Here is a 19,458-nt window from a genome sequence, read left to right as displayed (position 1 = left end):
ACATCTTTGGCATTAATCTTTAAGACTTCAAAGTTTGTAACAATTACCACTTGTTTTCACAAAGCATTAGTCATTTAGGGAAACCTCTTTGTCTCCATATGGAGGTCGTATTAATGTAAAGATATATATATATATATATATATATATATATATATATAGTCATTTATGCATAAAGATAATGACTGCCTTTAGCAGGGAAGGATCTTCCAGATTTTTTTTTATCTTGGAATAGAGTTAATGTGATAGACAAGACAATCTTTGAAAGTCCTAATATGGCCAACATCATTTCAGAAGGATTTGTTGAATACTTACTAGCTATAATATTTCACCTTATAAATCCTACAATTACCAGAGCCAGGAGAAAGCTTCCCTGTCATTTTGGCATACTTCCTAGACACCGTCTGGGAATTTAGTCTACAGCATCTCTCACAGTCATGACCTAACTTTGGCTTGAGAACCTTTGGGAATTGGAGCCCCTTGCTGGTGAGGCTGCCTGGCCCACTTATAGGTGCAACAGTGTCACCGTATTTTTTCTTCAATATCTTTTCTCTTCTCTAAACGAATATCTCTCTTCCTGTCGCTTCCACAAATTGATCCTCCACTTCAGGCCTCAACTTAAAAGACTTTTAATAAGGGAGGGGAAGGAGTAGTGCAGGTAAAGGGAAACCCTTACCCTGAGCACTCAGCAGGCTCCATGATGGGTTCACTTCACCTGACCCTGTTTGAGGATTGTTTATCCTTAAACAATCTGGTAAAGCAAGCAGCATTATGGCATTTTACTCAGAGATAAGTTAGACTTTCCCCCATTTGGTTACTAAGGTTGAAACGCGATGTTTTTGTTTTTTTTTTTTTTTAATGAAGAGGTTCTGAGTCAAGAGCCTGTTATGCTAATTTATATCTGTTACTGAATAACTATTCAGTAATTGGCTTCCTTTCGTTATTTCTGAAATTGAGAGCACAGTTCTTTTTGTCCTAGGCAACCTCAGAAGGATGTTTTTTTGACAAAAGTGGCTTCACAAGTCCTTTTGCTACATGAACATATCATAGCCTTTGAAATCACTCCCAACAAAAGTCTATTACCCTTTAAAAATAACACTTCTCCTTTAGAAATAATTCAAACCCTGGGAGAAATTTAGCTGATTATGTCCCTTTGAGACTTGGGAGAAAATATCTATGCTGGAGAGCAATAATTTTCATCACAGCCAGAGAGTACCTATCAACACTACAGCAAGTCCTAAACAAACAGCAAGTCCGAACGTCCCCATTGGGAGGCTAAACAGCCTGCACTAAAATAACATTGACATTCATGTTGAGACAATCAGTAGTGATTTAGGGTCAGAGTTTCGTGATCACAACCACAAACTGTTTTAAGGATTTCAAAGTCAGTGTTTGGAAATTCTTAATGAGTAATCCACTTATATATTTGCATGAAATAGTAGTTTATATTATGTGTGTAGAACTTGGTTTTGTCGCATAGGTGGGTTTTTAATAGGCTTCATTTTTTAAAAAGCTCACTTGACTTAAAAAATCATGTTACCAAATAACTATTTTGAATATTTGCCCTTGTTAATTGATTTTGTGGGTGAAGTTTAGACAGAATCTCAAATGGCACCTGTAACTCAAAGTTTTTGAAAATGCTTTAACACAATGTGCATTCTTTTGGGTATCATTATCTCATTCTATGTGGGGGTTTCTTTCTGTTCTTTTGTCAGGTTATCCAAAGTACTTATCCTTCAGTTTGAACAAACCGTTTCTACAGACTGCTTCTTCCATGCATTTCCCAATGATGCTAATTGCCCTTAAAGTTCTTTTGGATTTGGAACTCTATCTGTATGGAAACAACAGGTAAGTATTTCTTTAAATTGTTGTAAATTATGTAAGAATTCTCATAAAACAAATAAATATGCCTAGAGAAACTGAAAGAAACATGATGTTAACAGGAGTTATCTTTGGATGATGAGATTATGGGTAACGTTTTCCTTACTGTCCTTAAATAATGTGTACACTTAAATAATAGGTGTACATTGCTTTTGTAATAAAGAAGCCTTTTTTGAAAAAAGGCAGTGGCAGACTCAATAATGTCCACACATAGGAAATGAGATCGCAGGTAAACGTGCAGGTGACAGAAGGCGGAGGAGAAACTCAGACACGTCTACTGATTGCAGAAACAGATTGTAACCCAATAGCCCGGCCCACCTGGTCCATTACATGCCAGTTTCTTTGCAGATCAGAAATATAACCCTAGACATGGTGATGAGTCTTTGTTTCCAGGTTATCTCTACTCCCTTATGGGAACGCCAACACCTTCCCCAAACAACTCAGCTGAATAATTTTGGTTTTGAATTGAGAAACCAGTTTAGTCTAGGCCTATTTGTTCTAAGTAGTGTGTCTACTGTTCAGTGAGTAACACGATAAAAAAAAAAATGACTGTATACACATGAAGGAAATCAAACTTGCTAATTGTTCAATCTTGATACTAATAGAGCTTACATTAGAGAAATCAGAGAAGTTCTACCCCAACATGCCGTGGAAGAGGCAAGTTCTCATAATGAATATAGGCAGATACTATTAAGTTTAGAAAACTGGCAGAAATTTTTGTCCCAGTGATGTTTACTTAAAGCTGATCTAGTAAACAAACTTTTAAAAAGTCTCTTAAAAACATACGGTATCAGCTGAGCATAGGGGCTTACACCTGTAATCCCAGCACTTTGGGAGGCTGAGGTGGGTGGATCGCCTGAGGTCACGAGTTTGAGACCAGCCTAGCCAACACAGTGAAACGCTGTCTCTACTAAAAATGCAAAAAATTACCTGGGTGTGTTGGTGGGAGCGTATAATCCCAGCAACTTGGGAGGCTGAGGCAGGCAATGCCTGAACCTGGAAGGCAGGGGTTGCAGTGATCCAAGATCACTCCATTGCACTCCAGCCTGGGCAACAAGAGCAAAACTCCATATTAAAAAAAAAAAAAATCTATACACATTCATATAAATACTCATATTCAAAGACAAACCTGTGACAAGTTTTATTACATTCATTTCCTCATCCATTAGTGCACTCATTCATTAATTCAGTGAATAATTTTTGAATATCTTTTATGTGAAAGCAAAACCTTAGGCATTAAGCAGTGTACCAGAGGACAAACAAAAATTTCTACAGTCTTGGAGTTTACGTTAATAGCACTATAGAGATTAAAAAACAAATAAACAAGTAAAATATGTAGTTTGTCAGATGGTGTTAAGTGTTACAAAGAAAAATAAATCCAGGAAGGGAGGTAGGGTATGCCAAGTGAGAGGTGGGTGTGAGGTGAGAGGTGCGTTTGTTTTAAATAGGTCAAGAAAGGCCTTACAGATAAGGTAACTTTGTTAAAAGATGTGAGAGTTAGTTTCAGATTACTTTAATAATCTGCTTTCACAAATCATTTGAGCAGCAGAATTGGGAGAGCTTGTATCCAGTTTCTCTGCTGTTTTTATTGAACACTTGACATAACCCTTTATTTTATGTTCTAAGAGTGGTACCTTCAGCACAAGAATCTGTTCTTTCACAGAATGAATAGATGGCAAACATTTTTTTCCCAAAGTTATGTGCCTGGTGAACAGACTCATTCCAATGTCACTCCAGTGGTCTCACTGAACGAATACAACCATACATATGGTCATTAGGTGTTTTTTCCTATTCATTCACATTTGTTTTCTGAAGTTGACTATGAACCCATTGAAGGTAAGAATGGGACACTGATTTGTTCATCTTGGCAGCCTCAGGGCCTAACCTAGTGCCTGGCATAGGTCAGGTGCTCAATGATTGCCAGTTGAATAAATCAAGTTTGAGAGTAAAATAGACATTGACTTTAAACAGCTTATGAGATGACTCCTCAATGGCTTCGTTTATCTACTAAAATGTCTAAAACGGATAAATGTCTTACATCATGACAGTCTTCCTCCTGCTTCAAGTCCTGTGGGGACCTGGCATCAAGGACCTGCTGTGTAAAATAAAGCGATGATGTCTACCCAACAGCGATGCTTTTGAGTAAGCAATTATAAGAGGTTATTTCCAATCACGTTTTCCCCATGACGATGCTGGCAAATGGGATAGCTGTTATCCCGACATTTTCCTTCTACCTCTGTGACAGATCATCTAACGTCTTTTTTCTGAGATGATGTGGAGGAGTGATACCCTTAACACTAGTTTAGCAGGCAAAATTATGATGGTTTGTGGTATCCATGCTTGTGGAAGTAAGAAGAAAGGGAACACAGCAGCTTTATTTTATAGTGGAGTCCTGATTCTAGGCCTTCATAATTGTATGGATTGGGGTAAGTTGCCAAACCTCTGTGAATCTCATCACCTCACCTGTGAACTGGGAATAATTATTACTACTTCATAGCCTTGTTGTGAAGATCAAGTTGGATAATATATCCAAAGCATTTGGTATGATACATAGTATATAATGTGGGTGTTAAATAAATTAACAGTAGCATTTTTACCACTGCAAAGAATAATCTTATTCTCAGGCAAATAGAATTTTTTATAGTTGTTTAATATTTATGTAATCACTGAAGATAATGTTCATAAATATATTTGTATTAAAAAATTTTCTCTTTACACATCCTTTATTAATATTAAAGTAACCAAGTAACATTTATAGTATTCTTGAGTATCTTATCACTTAAGAATATGAGGAAAGATGGCCAGGCATGGTGGCTCACACCTGTAATCCTAGGACTTTGAGAGGCCAAGGTGGGTAGATCACTGGAGCTCAGGAGTTTGAGACCAGCCTGGGCAACATGGCAAAACCCTGTCTCTACAAAAAATAAAAAAAATTAGCCAGACCTGGTGGTGTGTGCCTATAGTCCCAGCTACTTGGGGTCATAGGTGGGAAAATTGTTTGAACCCAGGAGGTCAAGGCTGCAGTGAGCTGAGATCACACCACTGCACTCCTGCCTGGGTGACAAAGTGACACTCTGTCTAAAAAAAAAAAAAAAAAGATATGAAGAAAGTGTAAAATATTGCATCCAAAAATTTCAGCAGCAAAGTGGGATGATATATAACAGGGAACATTTCTGTGGTCTCCATGCACATCCATGCCCAGGAACAGCTTAGCAGGTATTTTGGCATCATAAAGGTTCATGTAATCTCAATCACTATGATACTTGTAGAAAAATAGAGTAAGTCATTATCTTTTCAGGTAGGAAAGTGATGTTCTAATGGGGTCTGAACTCTAGACTAATAACTTTCTCTTGTTTTTTTAGAGTTTTCTTGAAGTACAACTAAGGACAGAGTTCACCACTAGGCACTAACGTCACTGATTCACATGATTATGGAGATGGTCTATCTGATGCTGAAAATGTCTCTAGTTTTTTGACAACGGTTAAACAACCATGGGATCAAGTGGCCTTGGGAAAGCAGCAACATTAGATGAACTGCTGCGCACTTGCATTGAGATGTTTGGTATGATCCGTTTCTCCTTTCATCTCTTTTGGGTATCTCGATGCTCCCGCTTTCCTCTATTCAGAGGCAAGTTGCTTGTGAAACAGAGTTCAGTCTCTGTACCTTGGTATTTAAGGCCTTTTGGATTGACCCCAGTCTGTCTCTCTAGTTTCACTGCCCTCCGCATTTCTTTCCCTTTACTGCCCACAGCTCGTACTGCAGTCCAACTGTCCACTTAATGTTTCTGGAACATTCCCTGCACCTTTCTACCACCGTGCATTGGTCTTATTCCTTTCATTGAAATTCTGTTTCAGGGCCGTCTCAGATGTTCATAATACCACTCCTAGTCTCCTTGATCAGGAATGCTGCTTGCCTCTTCCCAAATCCCACATCCCATTGTAATTCCAGATAGCACATGGCATATGCCTCTGTGATTGTTTCTTGTTCTTTTGTCTCAGATGAATGTGAGTAGCACAGTTTACTGCATTCTACATTCATGCATGTTGTATCTACTATTAGACTATAGACTTTACAGCTGTATGCTCCTTGTGGTGGTGTTTTCATTTCCACCACAGAATTCTGGATTACCCTTGCTGTGTTGTTGTTTTCATATCCACCTCAGAATTCTGGATTATCCCTTGCACAAAGAAAGTCAACTCACATGAGGATTAGTTATTTATTGAATTAATTACTATAGAAACCAGAGTTAAACCAGAGCAAGCTTGCCAGGTAAAATACAGGATGGCCAGTTACACCTGAATTTCTGACAAACATCTTTAGTTTAAGTGTGACCTAAATAATGCCTGGGACATACTTACACTGAAGAAATTCATCATTGTTTCTCTTAAATTTAAATTTAACTGGGTGTCCTGTATTTTTATTTATTAAATCTGTCAACTGTAGACTAGAGGAAGGGTAAGACCCACCTACTTTTACTTGCAAGGAAATACTAGCTGAACTAGGAAGTCAAAGATCATTGTTCTATGAACAGTTTTTTACCCTAATGCTTCTCTATTGATGTTAGAAAAAGTAGAGAATAGCACTGTGATATCTTCACTTCTTGTTCTATTTTTTTTAAACAGATGACAATGGAGAGCTGAATAACAGTTATTTGCCAAGAATAGTTCTCCTGATGCACCGATGGTATTTATCTTCCACTGAATTGGCAGAAAAACTTCTCTGCATATATCTTTTCAACTACTGTGTAATTTTTACAATCATAAATCAAGCTTTGTATTTAGATAGAGTGTCTATCCAAAGCCAGTAAATTAAGATGAATAAATAGTCTTTGGTTATCCAGCTCTTTTGTGAATATATATAGATGTCTAGACAAAACATAGCTGGATGATAGACCAGATAGTTGACTCTCCATCTGGATGTTTTGGCTGTACTTGAAGATAATCACTAAGATGTAAAATGAAGCAGGAACTGTAGGCTGGATGTTTCTAACTTGTCTTAAACGTTTCTGTTGTTAGAGCAATGAGAGAATATTTAACAATGATTCAAGACCAAATTTATTTATTCTGGGATGACAAAAATGGTGGGCATAGAGGATGCAGCTTAATCATGTGGAAATACAGCCAAAATAAGATGCTGTTGCTTGGCTAAACATCAATTTAGTTTTCACATCTCCCCTTGCTGCCAAGACAAATGAACATTCTAGCAGGTTTATTATGATTTGTTGACTGACACTAATTTTAGATTTTCTTCTGAAATACAAACAAAAACATAAATCCCATGGTTAAAAATGCCATTCCAAAATGAGGGCTTTTAGCAGCCTACTGCTTCTGTACATCATGCAGTCCTGAAAAGTGGTTGAAAGCCAAATGACTGAAAATGCAGTTTCCCATTTGTAAAAGGTTCTATTCCCTGCGAGACAATGCTTATTACATAATCTCTAATGCTGGTTCCTGCAGTCTTTGCCTTCTTCAAGCCCATGAGGCCCTGGAGATGAGTGTTAACCCCTACAGGGGGAGGGGAAGGCCTTAAAGGGAGAGGTGCCATCGAGTGTTCTTAGGACCTACCAAGGCTTCTGGAGCCAGTAGGGTGTCCACCTGTTCAGTTCAAGCTTCCTCCACTTTCTACTTCTTCTCTTCATCCTCCTCACAATCTCAGAGCAGAAAGGGATGTTAGAGCGTCTATGAGGTCTGTGAAAGTGAACAAGATCCTAGTCCCCAGTGGTCCAAGGGTTATATGAGTCCACTGTTGAAATGTAGAACATAGGTAAGGATGGAGGACATTGACTCAGTCTGGCCATACTCCTGACAATCTAGACATTGTCCAAAGAATGTACTATCAACAGCATTCTCACCCTTAGCATGGCCACCAATTCATGAGACACAAATAAAAAGGGATGATTAGGCATAGTAATGTTTAATGTGGGAAAGGCGAAGACTACCTATGAATTGACATTTCTTTAAACTTTCCTCCCTTTGGATTCCTTGCTCATGCTGTATCAATTGCCTGGCATATACACAAGCTCAATATATATCTGTTAAAAGGAGTATGAATAAATAGACTTACAAGTAAATAACACAACTTGAGTACTAATATACCTGAAAATGGCATTTTCAAATATTGAAGAAGAAATTAGAGTACCCATACTGTTACGCATAGCATAACCATAGGAATAAGTTTTGAGAAATTCATCATTAGATGATTTCATGATTTTGCAAACATCATAGAGTGTGCTTACAGAAACCTACGTGCTGTAGCCTACTACACACCGAGACTGTATGATACAGCCTATTAATCCTGGGCCACAAACCTGTACAACATGATGCTGTGCTGAATTCTATAGGCAATTGTAACACAATTGTGAGTATCGTGCATATAAACATAGAAAAGGTGCAGTAAAAACACAGTATAAAAAATAAAAAGTGGTACACCTGTATAGGGCATTAATCATCAATGGAGCTTGTAAGACTGGAGGCTGCTCTGGGTGAGTCAGTAAGTGGTGAGTGAATGTGAAGACCTAGGACATTACAGTATTGTAGACTTTAGAGACATTATACACTTAGGCTACACCAAATTATAAAAATTACTTGGTTTTCTTCAATAATAAATTAACCTTAGCTTACTGTAACTTTTATACTTTATAAACCTTTAAAAACTTTTTAACCCTTTTGTCATAAGACCTTAGAACACAAACATATTGTACTGCTGTATAAAAATATTTTTTTAACCTTTATTCTACAACCTTTTTTCATTTAAATTTTTAAAAACTTTTTAAACTTAAAAGCAAAGACACAGACACGCATTAGCTTAGGTTTAGGTTTATACAGGCTCAGGATCATCAATATCACTGTCTTCCACCTCCATCTCTTGTTCCACTGGGAAGTCTTCAGGGGCAGTAACCTGCCTGAAGCTGTTTTACAGTTAACTTTTTAATTTTTTTTACAGAAGTAAAAGGAGTACTCTAAAATTACAACAAAAATAGTATAGTAAGTACATGAACTAATAACATATTTATTCTCATTATCAAGTATTATATACTATACATAACTATACTAGATATTTATATGACTCACAGAACAGTAGGTTTACACCATCATCACCACAAACACATGAGTAATACGTTGGGTTACAACATTATGCTGGCTACCATGTCACTAGGCAACGGGAATTTTTCAATTCAATGTCATATATGCGGTCTTTCATTGACTGAAATGTCATTATGCGATACATAACTGTATAAGGCATTAATTCTAAATATAAAATCTTTTTGGTTAAAGTAGCATTTCTCTGTGCTGTCAATTTGAATTATGTATAGTTGGCAATCTATTTGTAATTACAGTTGGCAGTTATTGGTTAATAAATGTGAATAAAAGCAAAACTAATTCAGGTTTCAATTGTTCAGTGTTGAAGTCATCAGAGGCCACTTATCTCCGTATTTGAGTGTCCATATAACCTGAATGTCCCTAGTATGGTCCTCTTATTAGGAATTTGTATAAATTGAGGACACAGCTACAGGTATGTGCAAAGGAAACAAGGTGCAAGGATGTTTTCTTTAACTGGCTTACGTATCAAAATGCCACTGGAGAAAGCTGCAGTGAATTTCGATTGAAGATCTGCTACTTCATGAGGTAAATATATTTACAAATTTCATTTCTTATACCTTCTGGTTCTGGCACAGTTTGTAGTTTCTAGTTCTGGAATTGTTGATAATTTCCTTTTCCCCAAGCTGCAGACCTAGTTTGACAGAAGCATCTACTGTGATACCCCTCCCACCAACTTTGTTAAAATTGGTCCTCCTCTGTTGGGTGGTGTGGGGGGATCTTTATCTTTTGGACTAGAGATCAAGTAATAGTAAATGTGATTAGGGAATGAAACTAGCTCTTAGAGAGGGTGGATTTATTTTCTTCTACTCCCTCACCACACGCATTCCCACCTACTTTTGTTAATTGAAGGAAAGGTTTCCTCTCAACCGAAAGAGGGGCTATGAATGGGAGTGGTTTTAGATTGAAGAAGGGCAGAGAGAGGCTCCACGAGATGGATGGGGATTTAGAGACAGGAGATGGCTAATTTGAAGTATGGTCCTGGATGGTCCCAGGTTTGGTGTTAAATGTAGTCTGTAAAATGGTACAATTGTTTCTGTAGATATCCAACTTGAAATCTTCCAGCTGCCAAAAATATTTGATGCCTTTCAGGTACTGGATTCTGAAGTTTCCTGCAGAGTTTAATTTGGATCTTGGTTTGGTTCGCATGACTGAGGAATTCCGGGAAGTAGCTAGTCAACTAGGATATGAAAAACACGTCAGCCTCATCGACATATCCAGCATGTAAGAGTGGAACCAACGTCTTTCATACTTGATGAGCCCACTGCTATAGGGGAGGAAGTAGTAATCACCCAACTTGTCCTGAGTCCATCCCATTCCTGAATCCAGGTTTGCTTCTGTGAGCAAAGCCTTTCTGCAGTGAGCTCAAGCCATATTGGACACAACTCACCTCTCCAAGCTGCAGTTTCTGTATTTACAAAATGCAGACAGTACCTTTCTCACAGGATTACTATGCACATCCAATAAATACATAAGATAGCGCATGAAAGCATTTGGCACACAATAGATGCTCAGTATCAGTTACTGAGTTGGAATCTAGTTGATGTCTCTTATGCCTTCACTACTCAAAGTGTGGTCCGCAGACCAGTAGCGTTGGTGTCACCTGGGAGCTCATTAGGAATGCAGCCTCTAAGCCCTGCCTTAAACCTGAATTGGAATTTGCACTTTAAAGATGCCCAAGTGATTCACATGCAAGCTTGAGAAGCTCTGTAGCATGGTGCTGCTGAGGTTGGCCTCAGAACAACAACCTTATGGTGGTTGATCATAGATGTGAGGAGCTGGTTAGCTTAGTTATTAGGTAACTGGTGCAATTAGGCCACTTTCACATCAACTAGGTAACTTTGCACAGGGAAAACTATTTGATGATCCTAAATATGGTTATACATCTTGCAAATGTATGTTCTTGTGTTTTAGGTATTCATATTCTACTCTGTTTTCCACTGTTGATGACTATTGAATACTTCTTCAATAGTAATCAATAGTGAATGATCCAGGAATTATAAGGGATGTTTGGTGAAAATACATATTATTTAGGATCATTCCTAATGAATCAGAACCTCTGGCAGTGAGGTCCAGGCCCCTGTCTTTATAACAGGCTTTCCAGATAATTCATGTTATACTGAAGTGTGAGAACCACAGCTTCTACTGGTTTCCATGTGCCTTAAATCATCAATTATATCCTGATAAACTCCCAAATTTACATATACTAGCCCCAACCTTTCCTTTATGATCCAGACCTTGCCGGTCACAAAGAGACTAAATAAGAGATTCTGGATGGATCAGTGCAAAACTTACTCTGTCTGGAAAAACAACTCCAAATTTATGTTCTATTGGCAATTGGTCAGTGGTTTTCTCTTCAAATATGAAAGATGGCATGTATTTTGCACAAGCCCCTGGAAGCAAGCCAAGAGTTACAGAGTCAGTAGGTTAATAACTTCCATTGAGTGAAATGGGCTTTCAGCACATTGACCGGACTCACTCTTCTTTTATAGTCCTTCCTATGACTGGATGAGAAGAGTCACACAGAGGAAAAAAGTATCCAAGAAGGGAAAAGCCTGTCTGCTGTTTGACCATCTGGAGCCCATTGAATTGGCTGAGCACCTCACTTTTCTGGAGCATAAATCTTTTAGAAGGATCTCAGTAAGAAACTTGACATTTATTCTTCCAAGGATAACAACCACCATGCCAACTTTCCCAAGAGCCGCATTTTCATACTCTGAAGTGTTGGCAGCTTCTATCACTGTGCTCTGTTGGAAAAGTGCCCTTAATTCACAGGAACAATCCCTTTTAACCAAAGATAAATATTATTCTGTCTTTATTTTATGGCTCAGGAGCTATATTTCTGTCGCTATTTTCAATGTCTCCTTTCATAGGATTAAAGCATGATTTTTCTAAATACTCAGTGGAGATTTAACCATTCAAGGTTGATTTAGCTCCATTGACTTCTCCCAAATGAATATGTTTTGCTAGGCCCTTCGTTTTTGGGAAAAAATATTTAGTTAGGTTCAGATTTGTATAAATGGCTAATTATGGGTGTAGGTTGAAAATAGGAATTGTCGACTATAAGGAGAGTCTCAATATCAGGTTGTTTCTTTCCCAGAGATAGAGATCCTGAATTAAACTTCTCTTTCCTACTCATCTTGAAGGAGCCTCATTCCTTCCCAACTCCCCCTTTTCTTTCTCTGGTCTGTGATTTCTTAGCCTCCTGCTCTCTATCCTCTTGTTATGGTAACATTTTCTACATTGGTTCACAATCAGCCAGCCACTTTGCTTTGTCTCACCAAGCTCTGGGGAAGTCACTCCTCCTTTTCCAAGGCGTCAGAGAATGAATTACATTCGAAGCATGAATTTCTGAAAGGCTGATTCTTTCACTAAGTAATCTTACTTGGAGAGGACCTTAACGATTCCCCGCAGGCAGGCCACGGGAGGGAGTCCCCTGCACTGTTTATATGATAGAAAGCTTGTATGTATTTCTTGACATCCATGCTAACATTCTGAAAATATGTTTGTCTTGCAGTCTTGCTTCAACTGAATTTTTTCCCTCTGTCTTCTTTTTCTTGAAACAACTTTACAACGCATGCTAATTTGAAATCGTTACATTTATGTTCATATCCTGTCTTTAAGATGCCATTGTATCTTTAACTTGCCGAATTGGAATCACCAGCAGTGTGTTAAAATTGGAAATTCTTAAGTTTTTCTTCTGGAGACAGTGATTGTTTATACCTAGGGTGTTCCCAGGAACCAGCATTTTACTGAGTGCCACAGGTGGATCTTATGAACCAGTAAATTTTGAACTCATTGGAATAAGACTTTAAATCTTGCCCCTTTCTCCTCTAACCGACACTGTGATGTATAGTAGTGGGTGTCTGTGAGTAGGATGAGAAGTGGGGTTTGAAAAGCAGCAAAATGATATTTAAAAGACACATGTATATTGAAACTTGTAGGATGCCATTTTAAATGTGAAATAAATTGTTCTGTTATGAAATAATATCTCACCTCTTCTATGCAATATTCTAATTTTTGATTTTACAAAGTCTCCATTAATTCAGAATCTCTGAATCTTCCTTTCCTAGTTCACTGATTACCAAAGCTATGTCATCCACGGCTGCCTGGAGAATAATCCAACCTTGGAAAGATCTATTGCTTTATTTAATGGAATCTCTAAGTGGGTCCAGTTGATGGTTCTTAGCAAACCAACCCCCCAGCAAAGGGCAGATGTTATCACAAAGTTTATCAATGTTGCAAAGGTATGTCTGGTCATCAGACTGGGGTTCCTGAGTTCTAGATGTTCATTTACTTTACTGAGAAAAGTCATTGAGGAAATGTGGTGATCACAATATGCGGGCATCGGACTCGCTGATGTCTAATGAACAAATCATATTTCTACCATGCAAAAAGATTTGCTTTCAAAAAGTAATGCTTAGAAGCATTTAATGTAGCTATTTTTCTGTGCAATAAAATAGATATATTTCTCTGATTCTATTTGTGCATCCTTCTAAATTAATGTAATCTTTTTCCTTAGGTCCTTGTTATTAAAATTGTGCATGCATTTACTTGTAATTTAGAAAGTTTAGAATAATTCAGAGATCCTTAAAAAGCATTGATGCATTTTAATTGCAGAAGCTCCTTCAGCTCAAAAATTTTAACACCCTGATGGCAGTGGTGGGAGGCCTCAGTCATAGTTCCATTTCACGCCTCAAAGAGACCCATTCTCATCTCTCTTCAGAAGTTACAAAGGTATAGTAGATTTGATTCTAATCAAAAGTAAAAAATGCATTCGTAAATTGGTCAAGTTTAGCATATGCCTAACAAATGTCACTCAGAGTGGGAAAGTTTTCCTTTTAAACCAATGGTAGGTTATACATGGGGACAAAGTAGAAAGGGTAGCCACACCAGCTAAGTCCACCTGGAAAAACAGGTTGGAGGTGGTGGTAAGTTCCCAGGAAGAATGCTTTGACATATCATTAACGTATTGTAGTGGTAAATATTCAACAGATACCTATTTGGTCCTTGCTATGTGATAGGCACTGTGATACACAAGGTAAATAAGAAATAGCCAGGCATGGTGGCTCAGGCCTGTAATCCCAGCACTTTGAGAGGCCGAGGCAGGCGGATCACCTGAGGTTGGGAGTTCAAGACCAGCCTGACCAACATGGAGAAACATCATCTCTACTAAAAATACAAAATTAGCCAGGCATGGTGGCACATGCCTGTAATCCCAGCTACTTGGGAGGCTGAGGCAGGAGAATAACTTGAACCCAAGAGGTGGAGGTTGCGGTGAGCTGAGATCTTGCCATTGCACACCAGCCTGGGCAACAAGAGCAAAACTCTGTCTCAAAAAAAAAAAAAAAAAGAAAAAGAAAAAAAAAGAAAAATAGTTCCTACCCTACCTCCTGAAATAAAGTCACTGAATGACTATTCATGACATTGTGTTGGGCACATCAGAAGATAGAAAGAAGGGGAAGTCATAGGCCCTGTATAGAAATCCTCAGATTTACAGCTGAATTGTCATGAAGAAGTATATATTAGATATTAAAAAGAGTGATCATTTTACAAACTGAGCTTTTCTGTTATATTTATTTTCATGACATGATAGTCATGTTTCTTCTTGAACAAAAATGAACATTGTATAGGGATGAATCTTTATGAAAAGATTCTCATGTAAGAGTGCACTTTGCTGTTTCAGTCAGGGCACGTCTAGCTGTGAGTTTAAAAGAAAAAGAAAAAATCTTCTACAGTAATTAAACAATAAGGAAATGTATTATCTGTCAGGAGTGGTGGCTCACACCTGTAATCTCAGCTCTTTAGGAGGTGGAGTTGGGAGGTTTGCTTGAGGCCAGGAGTTGGACACCAGCCAAAATAACATAGCTAGATCCTGTCTCTACACACACAAAAAAAATTAGCCTGGTGCATTAGTGTGTGCCTGTAGTCCAGCTATTTGGGAGGCTGAGGTGGAATGTTTGCTTGAGCCTAGGATTTTGAGGCTGTGGTGAACCATGCTCATACCACTGCACTCCACCCTGCGGGACATACCTGGAAGTCTAGAGAACAAGCCAGCATGGTCTGTTCAGAGCTCTGACTCAGGTGCTCTGCCTGCCTGAGTATCAGGGAGTTTTGTTTGTTTGTTTGTTTCATCAAACTGATTTCTCTCCTAATTGGGCTATCTGTAGCAACCAAAAAATTATGTTCCCTTGTTCATAATTTGTAATAATGAAAGTTGAAGATAGGGAAGACTTCTCACTTCAACTCTTCACCCATACAATTAAAGACCTCTTGAGCCATCTCAGGTCTTAGGTCCATCCCTGGACCAGTAACAGTTGCCAGAGGAATATAATGTACTCATTGGCTTAACCCTGAGTTCCTGAACCAATCACAAACTAGAGGGATGCAATTACACTGATGATAAATGAGAACTCATTCTTGGTCCTGGAAATGGAAACAGCTCTGTCTGAGTCACATGGGCTGCTTTGGGAGATAGTAAACTAATCAAAATTGGGATCTACTAAAAAGGTCTGGTTGCTGTGAAGTATCCATCGATAACTTGTCCACATAAGAGGAAGTAAGCCACAGAAGTACCATTGTTTGACCTCATACTCTTATTCATTCCAAGTAGAATGGGACTTATTATGTAATAAGTACTTCATTTTCTTTTCTTTTCTTTTTTTTTGACGTGGAGTTTCGCTCTTATTACCCAGGCTGGAGTGCAATGGCGTGATCTCGGCTCATCGCAACCTCTGCCTCCTGGGTTCAGGCAATTCTCCTGCCTCAGCCTCCTGAGTAGCTGGGATTCCAGGCACGTGCCACCATGCCCAGCTAATTTTTTGTATTTTTAGTAGAGACGGGGTTTTGCCATGTTGACCAGGATGGTCTCGATCTCTTGACCTCGTGATCCACCCGCCTCGGCCTCCCAAGTACTTCATTTTCTCTTAGCTTTGTACCAAATCTCAAGGAAAAAGCAAAACCAAATTTTAAATGTTGTGAAGAATAAGAATCTGATAGAAGCTTATAGAGGCTTGGAGAACTACCAGTGTATCTTTTTAAATTATACGTGGGAACTTCTCTAACAGAGAAAGAAACTGAGGCCCAAAAAACTGAAGTGACTTGCTCAAAGTTACTCTTCTAGTTAGGCAGAATACAGAACCACAGCTATCTCACACCGCATTGCAACTTTCTCTACCCCATACTGTCCCAGATTAACCTCAAGTAATATCTGGAATGTAACTTTCTTGGAATAACTAAACAATTTTTAATACTCAACATGCTTCAATTTGTGGACAGTAATATTTTCATATATTCCAAAACATCTAACTGTACACGATGCCATTTAATATCACAACATCCTAGTAGGTAGGCAGACTTGTAGGCTGTTTCTGTTTTATAACAAAATGGAACAGGCTGATCAAGGCACAGCCAGGCCTAGTACATTTTTTTAACTTTCTTTTTTCCTGATTCATATTTCCCTGCATCAATGCTGGTGCAAGTGATACTTTTCTCAGTAGCTGAGGAATTTCCTAGCCATGCATTGCAGGGCCTGGGGGTATGCAGAAGGGAAAGTTGTTTGAAAATTCTACTTTTCCATCTGTTCCCAGAACTGGAATGAAATGACAGAGCTGGTCTCCTCCAACGGCAACTACTGCAATTACCGCAAGGCCTTTGCTGACTGCGATGGCTTCAAAATCCCCATCCTTGGAGTACACTTGAAAGACTTGATAGCAGTTCATGTCATTTTCCCAGACTGGATGGAGGAAAACAAAGTGAACATTGTGAAAATGCACCAGCTCTCCGTTACCCTGAGTGAACTAGTCTCCTTGCAGAATGCCTCTCACCACTTAGAACCCAACATGGATTTGATCAACCTGCTCACGGTGAGTTCCAAGGAGCCAAGTTTGGGCTTAATAACTCTTCTGCAGGAGACATAGGACGATGTGTGCCAGCAAGTCATTCTGGGGGAAAATTGGTTTCAGAGTCAATAAATGAGAGGAAATCTCATCGGACAAGGGAAAAGGAACCCTGGTTAATATTTTCCATAACTGGCAAATCTTGGGGCAAAAAAATCTGTCTTTGTTCAGAGGGGCCCAGTCTGTGCCAGATGGCTCCACTTCTGGAGTTCTTAGAGAGGCTCCTCCAGACTCTGTCTCAGCCCTCATTCTCCTTCTGTATGTCCTCTAGTCAGTCATCTGCTCCTCTTTATCCTCATTGCACTGCTTTGGCTGAAGCCTGTAGTAGTGCAAGGACCTTCTACATGATCTTCCTGTTCCCATGATGAACCTCCCAAACCCCCAGGTTGTGATTTGCAGTCTGGCATTCAAGGTTCTTCAAGACTCTCTCCGACCATCAGCCCAGCCTTGTTTGCCATCACCCTCTCCCACATTTCACCAGTCTTTGAGAAATATTGAACTTCTTGTACTTTCCACTGTGAAATGCTGCCTACTGCTTCCTGGCCTTTGCACTTTCTTGGAGAATCCCATCCCTACCCATTGATGTGTTGAGTTCAAATTTAAAAGCCTGTCCTTCGGGGCATTCTCTTCCCCTCTCCAAAGCAGTCATGCATCTGTCACATGTCGCCCTTGCACTTTATATTTTCCTTAACTATAGAAGGTGTCACTTTGCAATCAATTTTTTTTTTCTGTTTATCTGCCTTACATATCATATCCCTAGCACCTCTCACAGTTACTGGCATATTTAGAAACTCAATAAATGAACTGCATGCTGTATTTAGGAGTGATGTGGCTTAGACAAAAGAAATTCACCTACCACTCACATTTTTTTGGCATTTGTAGCATACATATTTAGATAGTCTCTGGGTCCTATCTTAGAACATTTAGACACAACAGGTGTATAGAAGAGAATGTTTCCCATTGGCTGCTGCTTTGTGGGAAGAAGAAGCATAACCAAATTCTCTCTCTTGCCCTTCCTTAAACAAAAGTAGATTGCAACTTCCCTGTTTGGGTTTATAACACTGTAGCATCCGAAATTCAGCTGCAATACTGAATTAACTGTTTTCCTTTTATCGCTATGGAAATTGAAACCAATAACTCCTCTCAATTTCTGAGATCCTAAATCACCTAGGACTGCTACATTGGAATAAGAGTGTGTTTTCTCACCCTTCTCACAAATTATTTCTAGAGCATGTAATTGTTTACCAAAGAATAGAACTCTGCCCGGGTGTGGTGGCCCATGCCTGAAATCCCAGCACTTTGGGAGGGCGAGGTGGGTGGATCACGAGGTCAAGAGATCAAGATCATCCTGGCCAACATGGTGAAAACCCGTCTCTACTGAAAATACAAAAATTAGCTGGGCGTGGTGGCATGCAACTATAGTCCCAGCTATTTGGGAGGCTGAGGTAGGAGAATCACTTGAACCTAGGAGGCAGAGATTGCAGTGAGCTGAGATTGTGCTATTGTACTCCAGCCCAGGCAACAAGAGCGAAACTCCGTCTCAAAAAATATATATATATCTATATCTAGATATAGATATATATCCCTCTAAGTGTAGGCAATAATGCTAGCTATACCCTTCAAACAAAGCAGAAGTGGCCAACACACAGAAACACAGATCTCTTAAAGTTTAGTTTTTATAATAAATAGTAAACACACAGACTTTCTCTACTGGGGGTGGGAAACACAACTCACAATAATCTAAACACCTGCATTTATTAATCATTTGCCATGTAAATCTGTTTCCATTAATAAGTGACAAGAGTTACAGCCCCAATCAGAGTACAGACCCACGGTCACAAGGGATGTCCGCAGACCGGTCTCCACATGGAGCCTAGGCTTCCTGTGTCTGTGTCCAGGCTGTCCACGATGTCAAGCATGCATAACTTCAGAGAGCAGGTGCCTACCCTTGGGCAATTTCTCATAAAGATAAAAGATAATAATGAGGTAGGGAGATTAATTTTGAGTTATAATTGAAACAAGAAACGTTATGACAAAAAGATTTTTAGAGTAACATTAGGCTGAGCGTGGTGGCTTGTGCCTGTGATTCCGGCACTTTGGGAGGCCAAGGCAGGTGGCTCACGAGGTCAGGAGTTCAAGACTCAGCTGGACCAACATGGTGAAACCCTGTCTCAACTAAAAATACAAAAATTAGCCAGGCATGGTGGCACCTGCTACTTGGGAAGCTGAGGCAGGAGAATCGCTTGAACCTGGGAGATGGAGGTTGCAGTGAGCCAAGATTGTGCCACTGCACTCCAGCTTGGGCAGCAGAGGGAAACTCTGTCTCAAAAAAAATAAAAAAATAAAAAAAAATAAAGCGGGGTGGGGGATATTTAGAGAAACATTGAAGGGTTTTCAATAAAATTTCAGGAGTACAAAAGAAAAAAATCTAAACTCTAGAAATAAAGGTTAAGAAAAATATTCTTTTTTGCAGGGAAGGAATCTTTCTCTCATACTGAAGGAAAACTTAGAAGCCATCAAGCGCCATATTTAGTAACTGCAATGTTGGGTAGCATAGCGTAGTGGCAAAATCCTAGATGTCAGAC

The 19,458-nt window shown here is 39.1% G+C and overlaps 1 protein-coding gene across 1 annotated transcript in view; it reads left to right on the top strand.

Annotated features, from left to right (window-relative positions):
- The window catches only part of RASGRP3 (RAS guanyl releasing protein 3), an 86,692-nt gene that overhangs the window by 35,031 nt on the left and 32,203 nt on the right, over window positions 1–19,458 (top strand). Inside the window, exons 2-10 of the mRNA XM_008980888.5 lie at window positions 1,713–1,845; window positions 5,241–5,439; window positions 6,501–6,603; window positions 9,441–9,503; window positions 10,068–10,199; window positions 11,468–11,615; window positions 13,049–13,222; window positions 13,596–13,712; window positions 16,565–16,840. Of these exons, the coding sequence (XP_008979136.1) occupies window positions 5,370–5,439; window positions 6,501–6,603; window positions 9,441–9,503; window positions 10,068–10,199; window positions 11,468–11,615; window positions 13,049–13,222; window positions 13,596–13,712; window positions 16,565–16,840 (1,083 nt within the window). The 5' untranslated portion in view covers window positions 1,713–1,845; window positions 5,241–5,369. The remainder of the gene's footprint in view (window positions 1–1,712; window positions 1,846–5,240; window positions 5,440–6,500; window positions 6,604–9,440; window positions 9,504–10,067; window positions 10,200–11,467; window positions 11,616–13,048; window positions 13,223–13,595; window positions 13,713–16,564; window positions 16,841–19,458) is intronic.

Source organism: Callithrix jacchus, chromosome 14 (genome assembly GCF_049354715.1).
Source record: "Callithrix jacchus isolate 240 chromosome 14, calJac240_pri, whole genome shotgun sequence".
NCBI lineage: Eukaryota > Metazoa > Chordata > Mammalia > Primates > Cebidae > Callithrix > Callithrix jacchus.
Note: the sequence above shows the minus strand (reverse complement) of the source record. Positions and strands in the feature narration are given on the sequence as shown.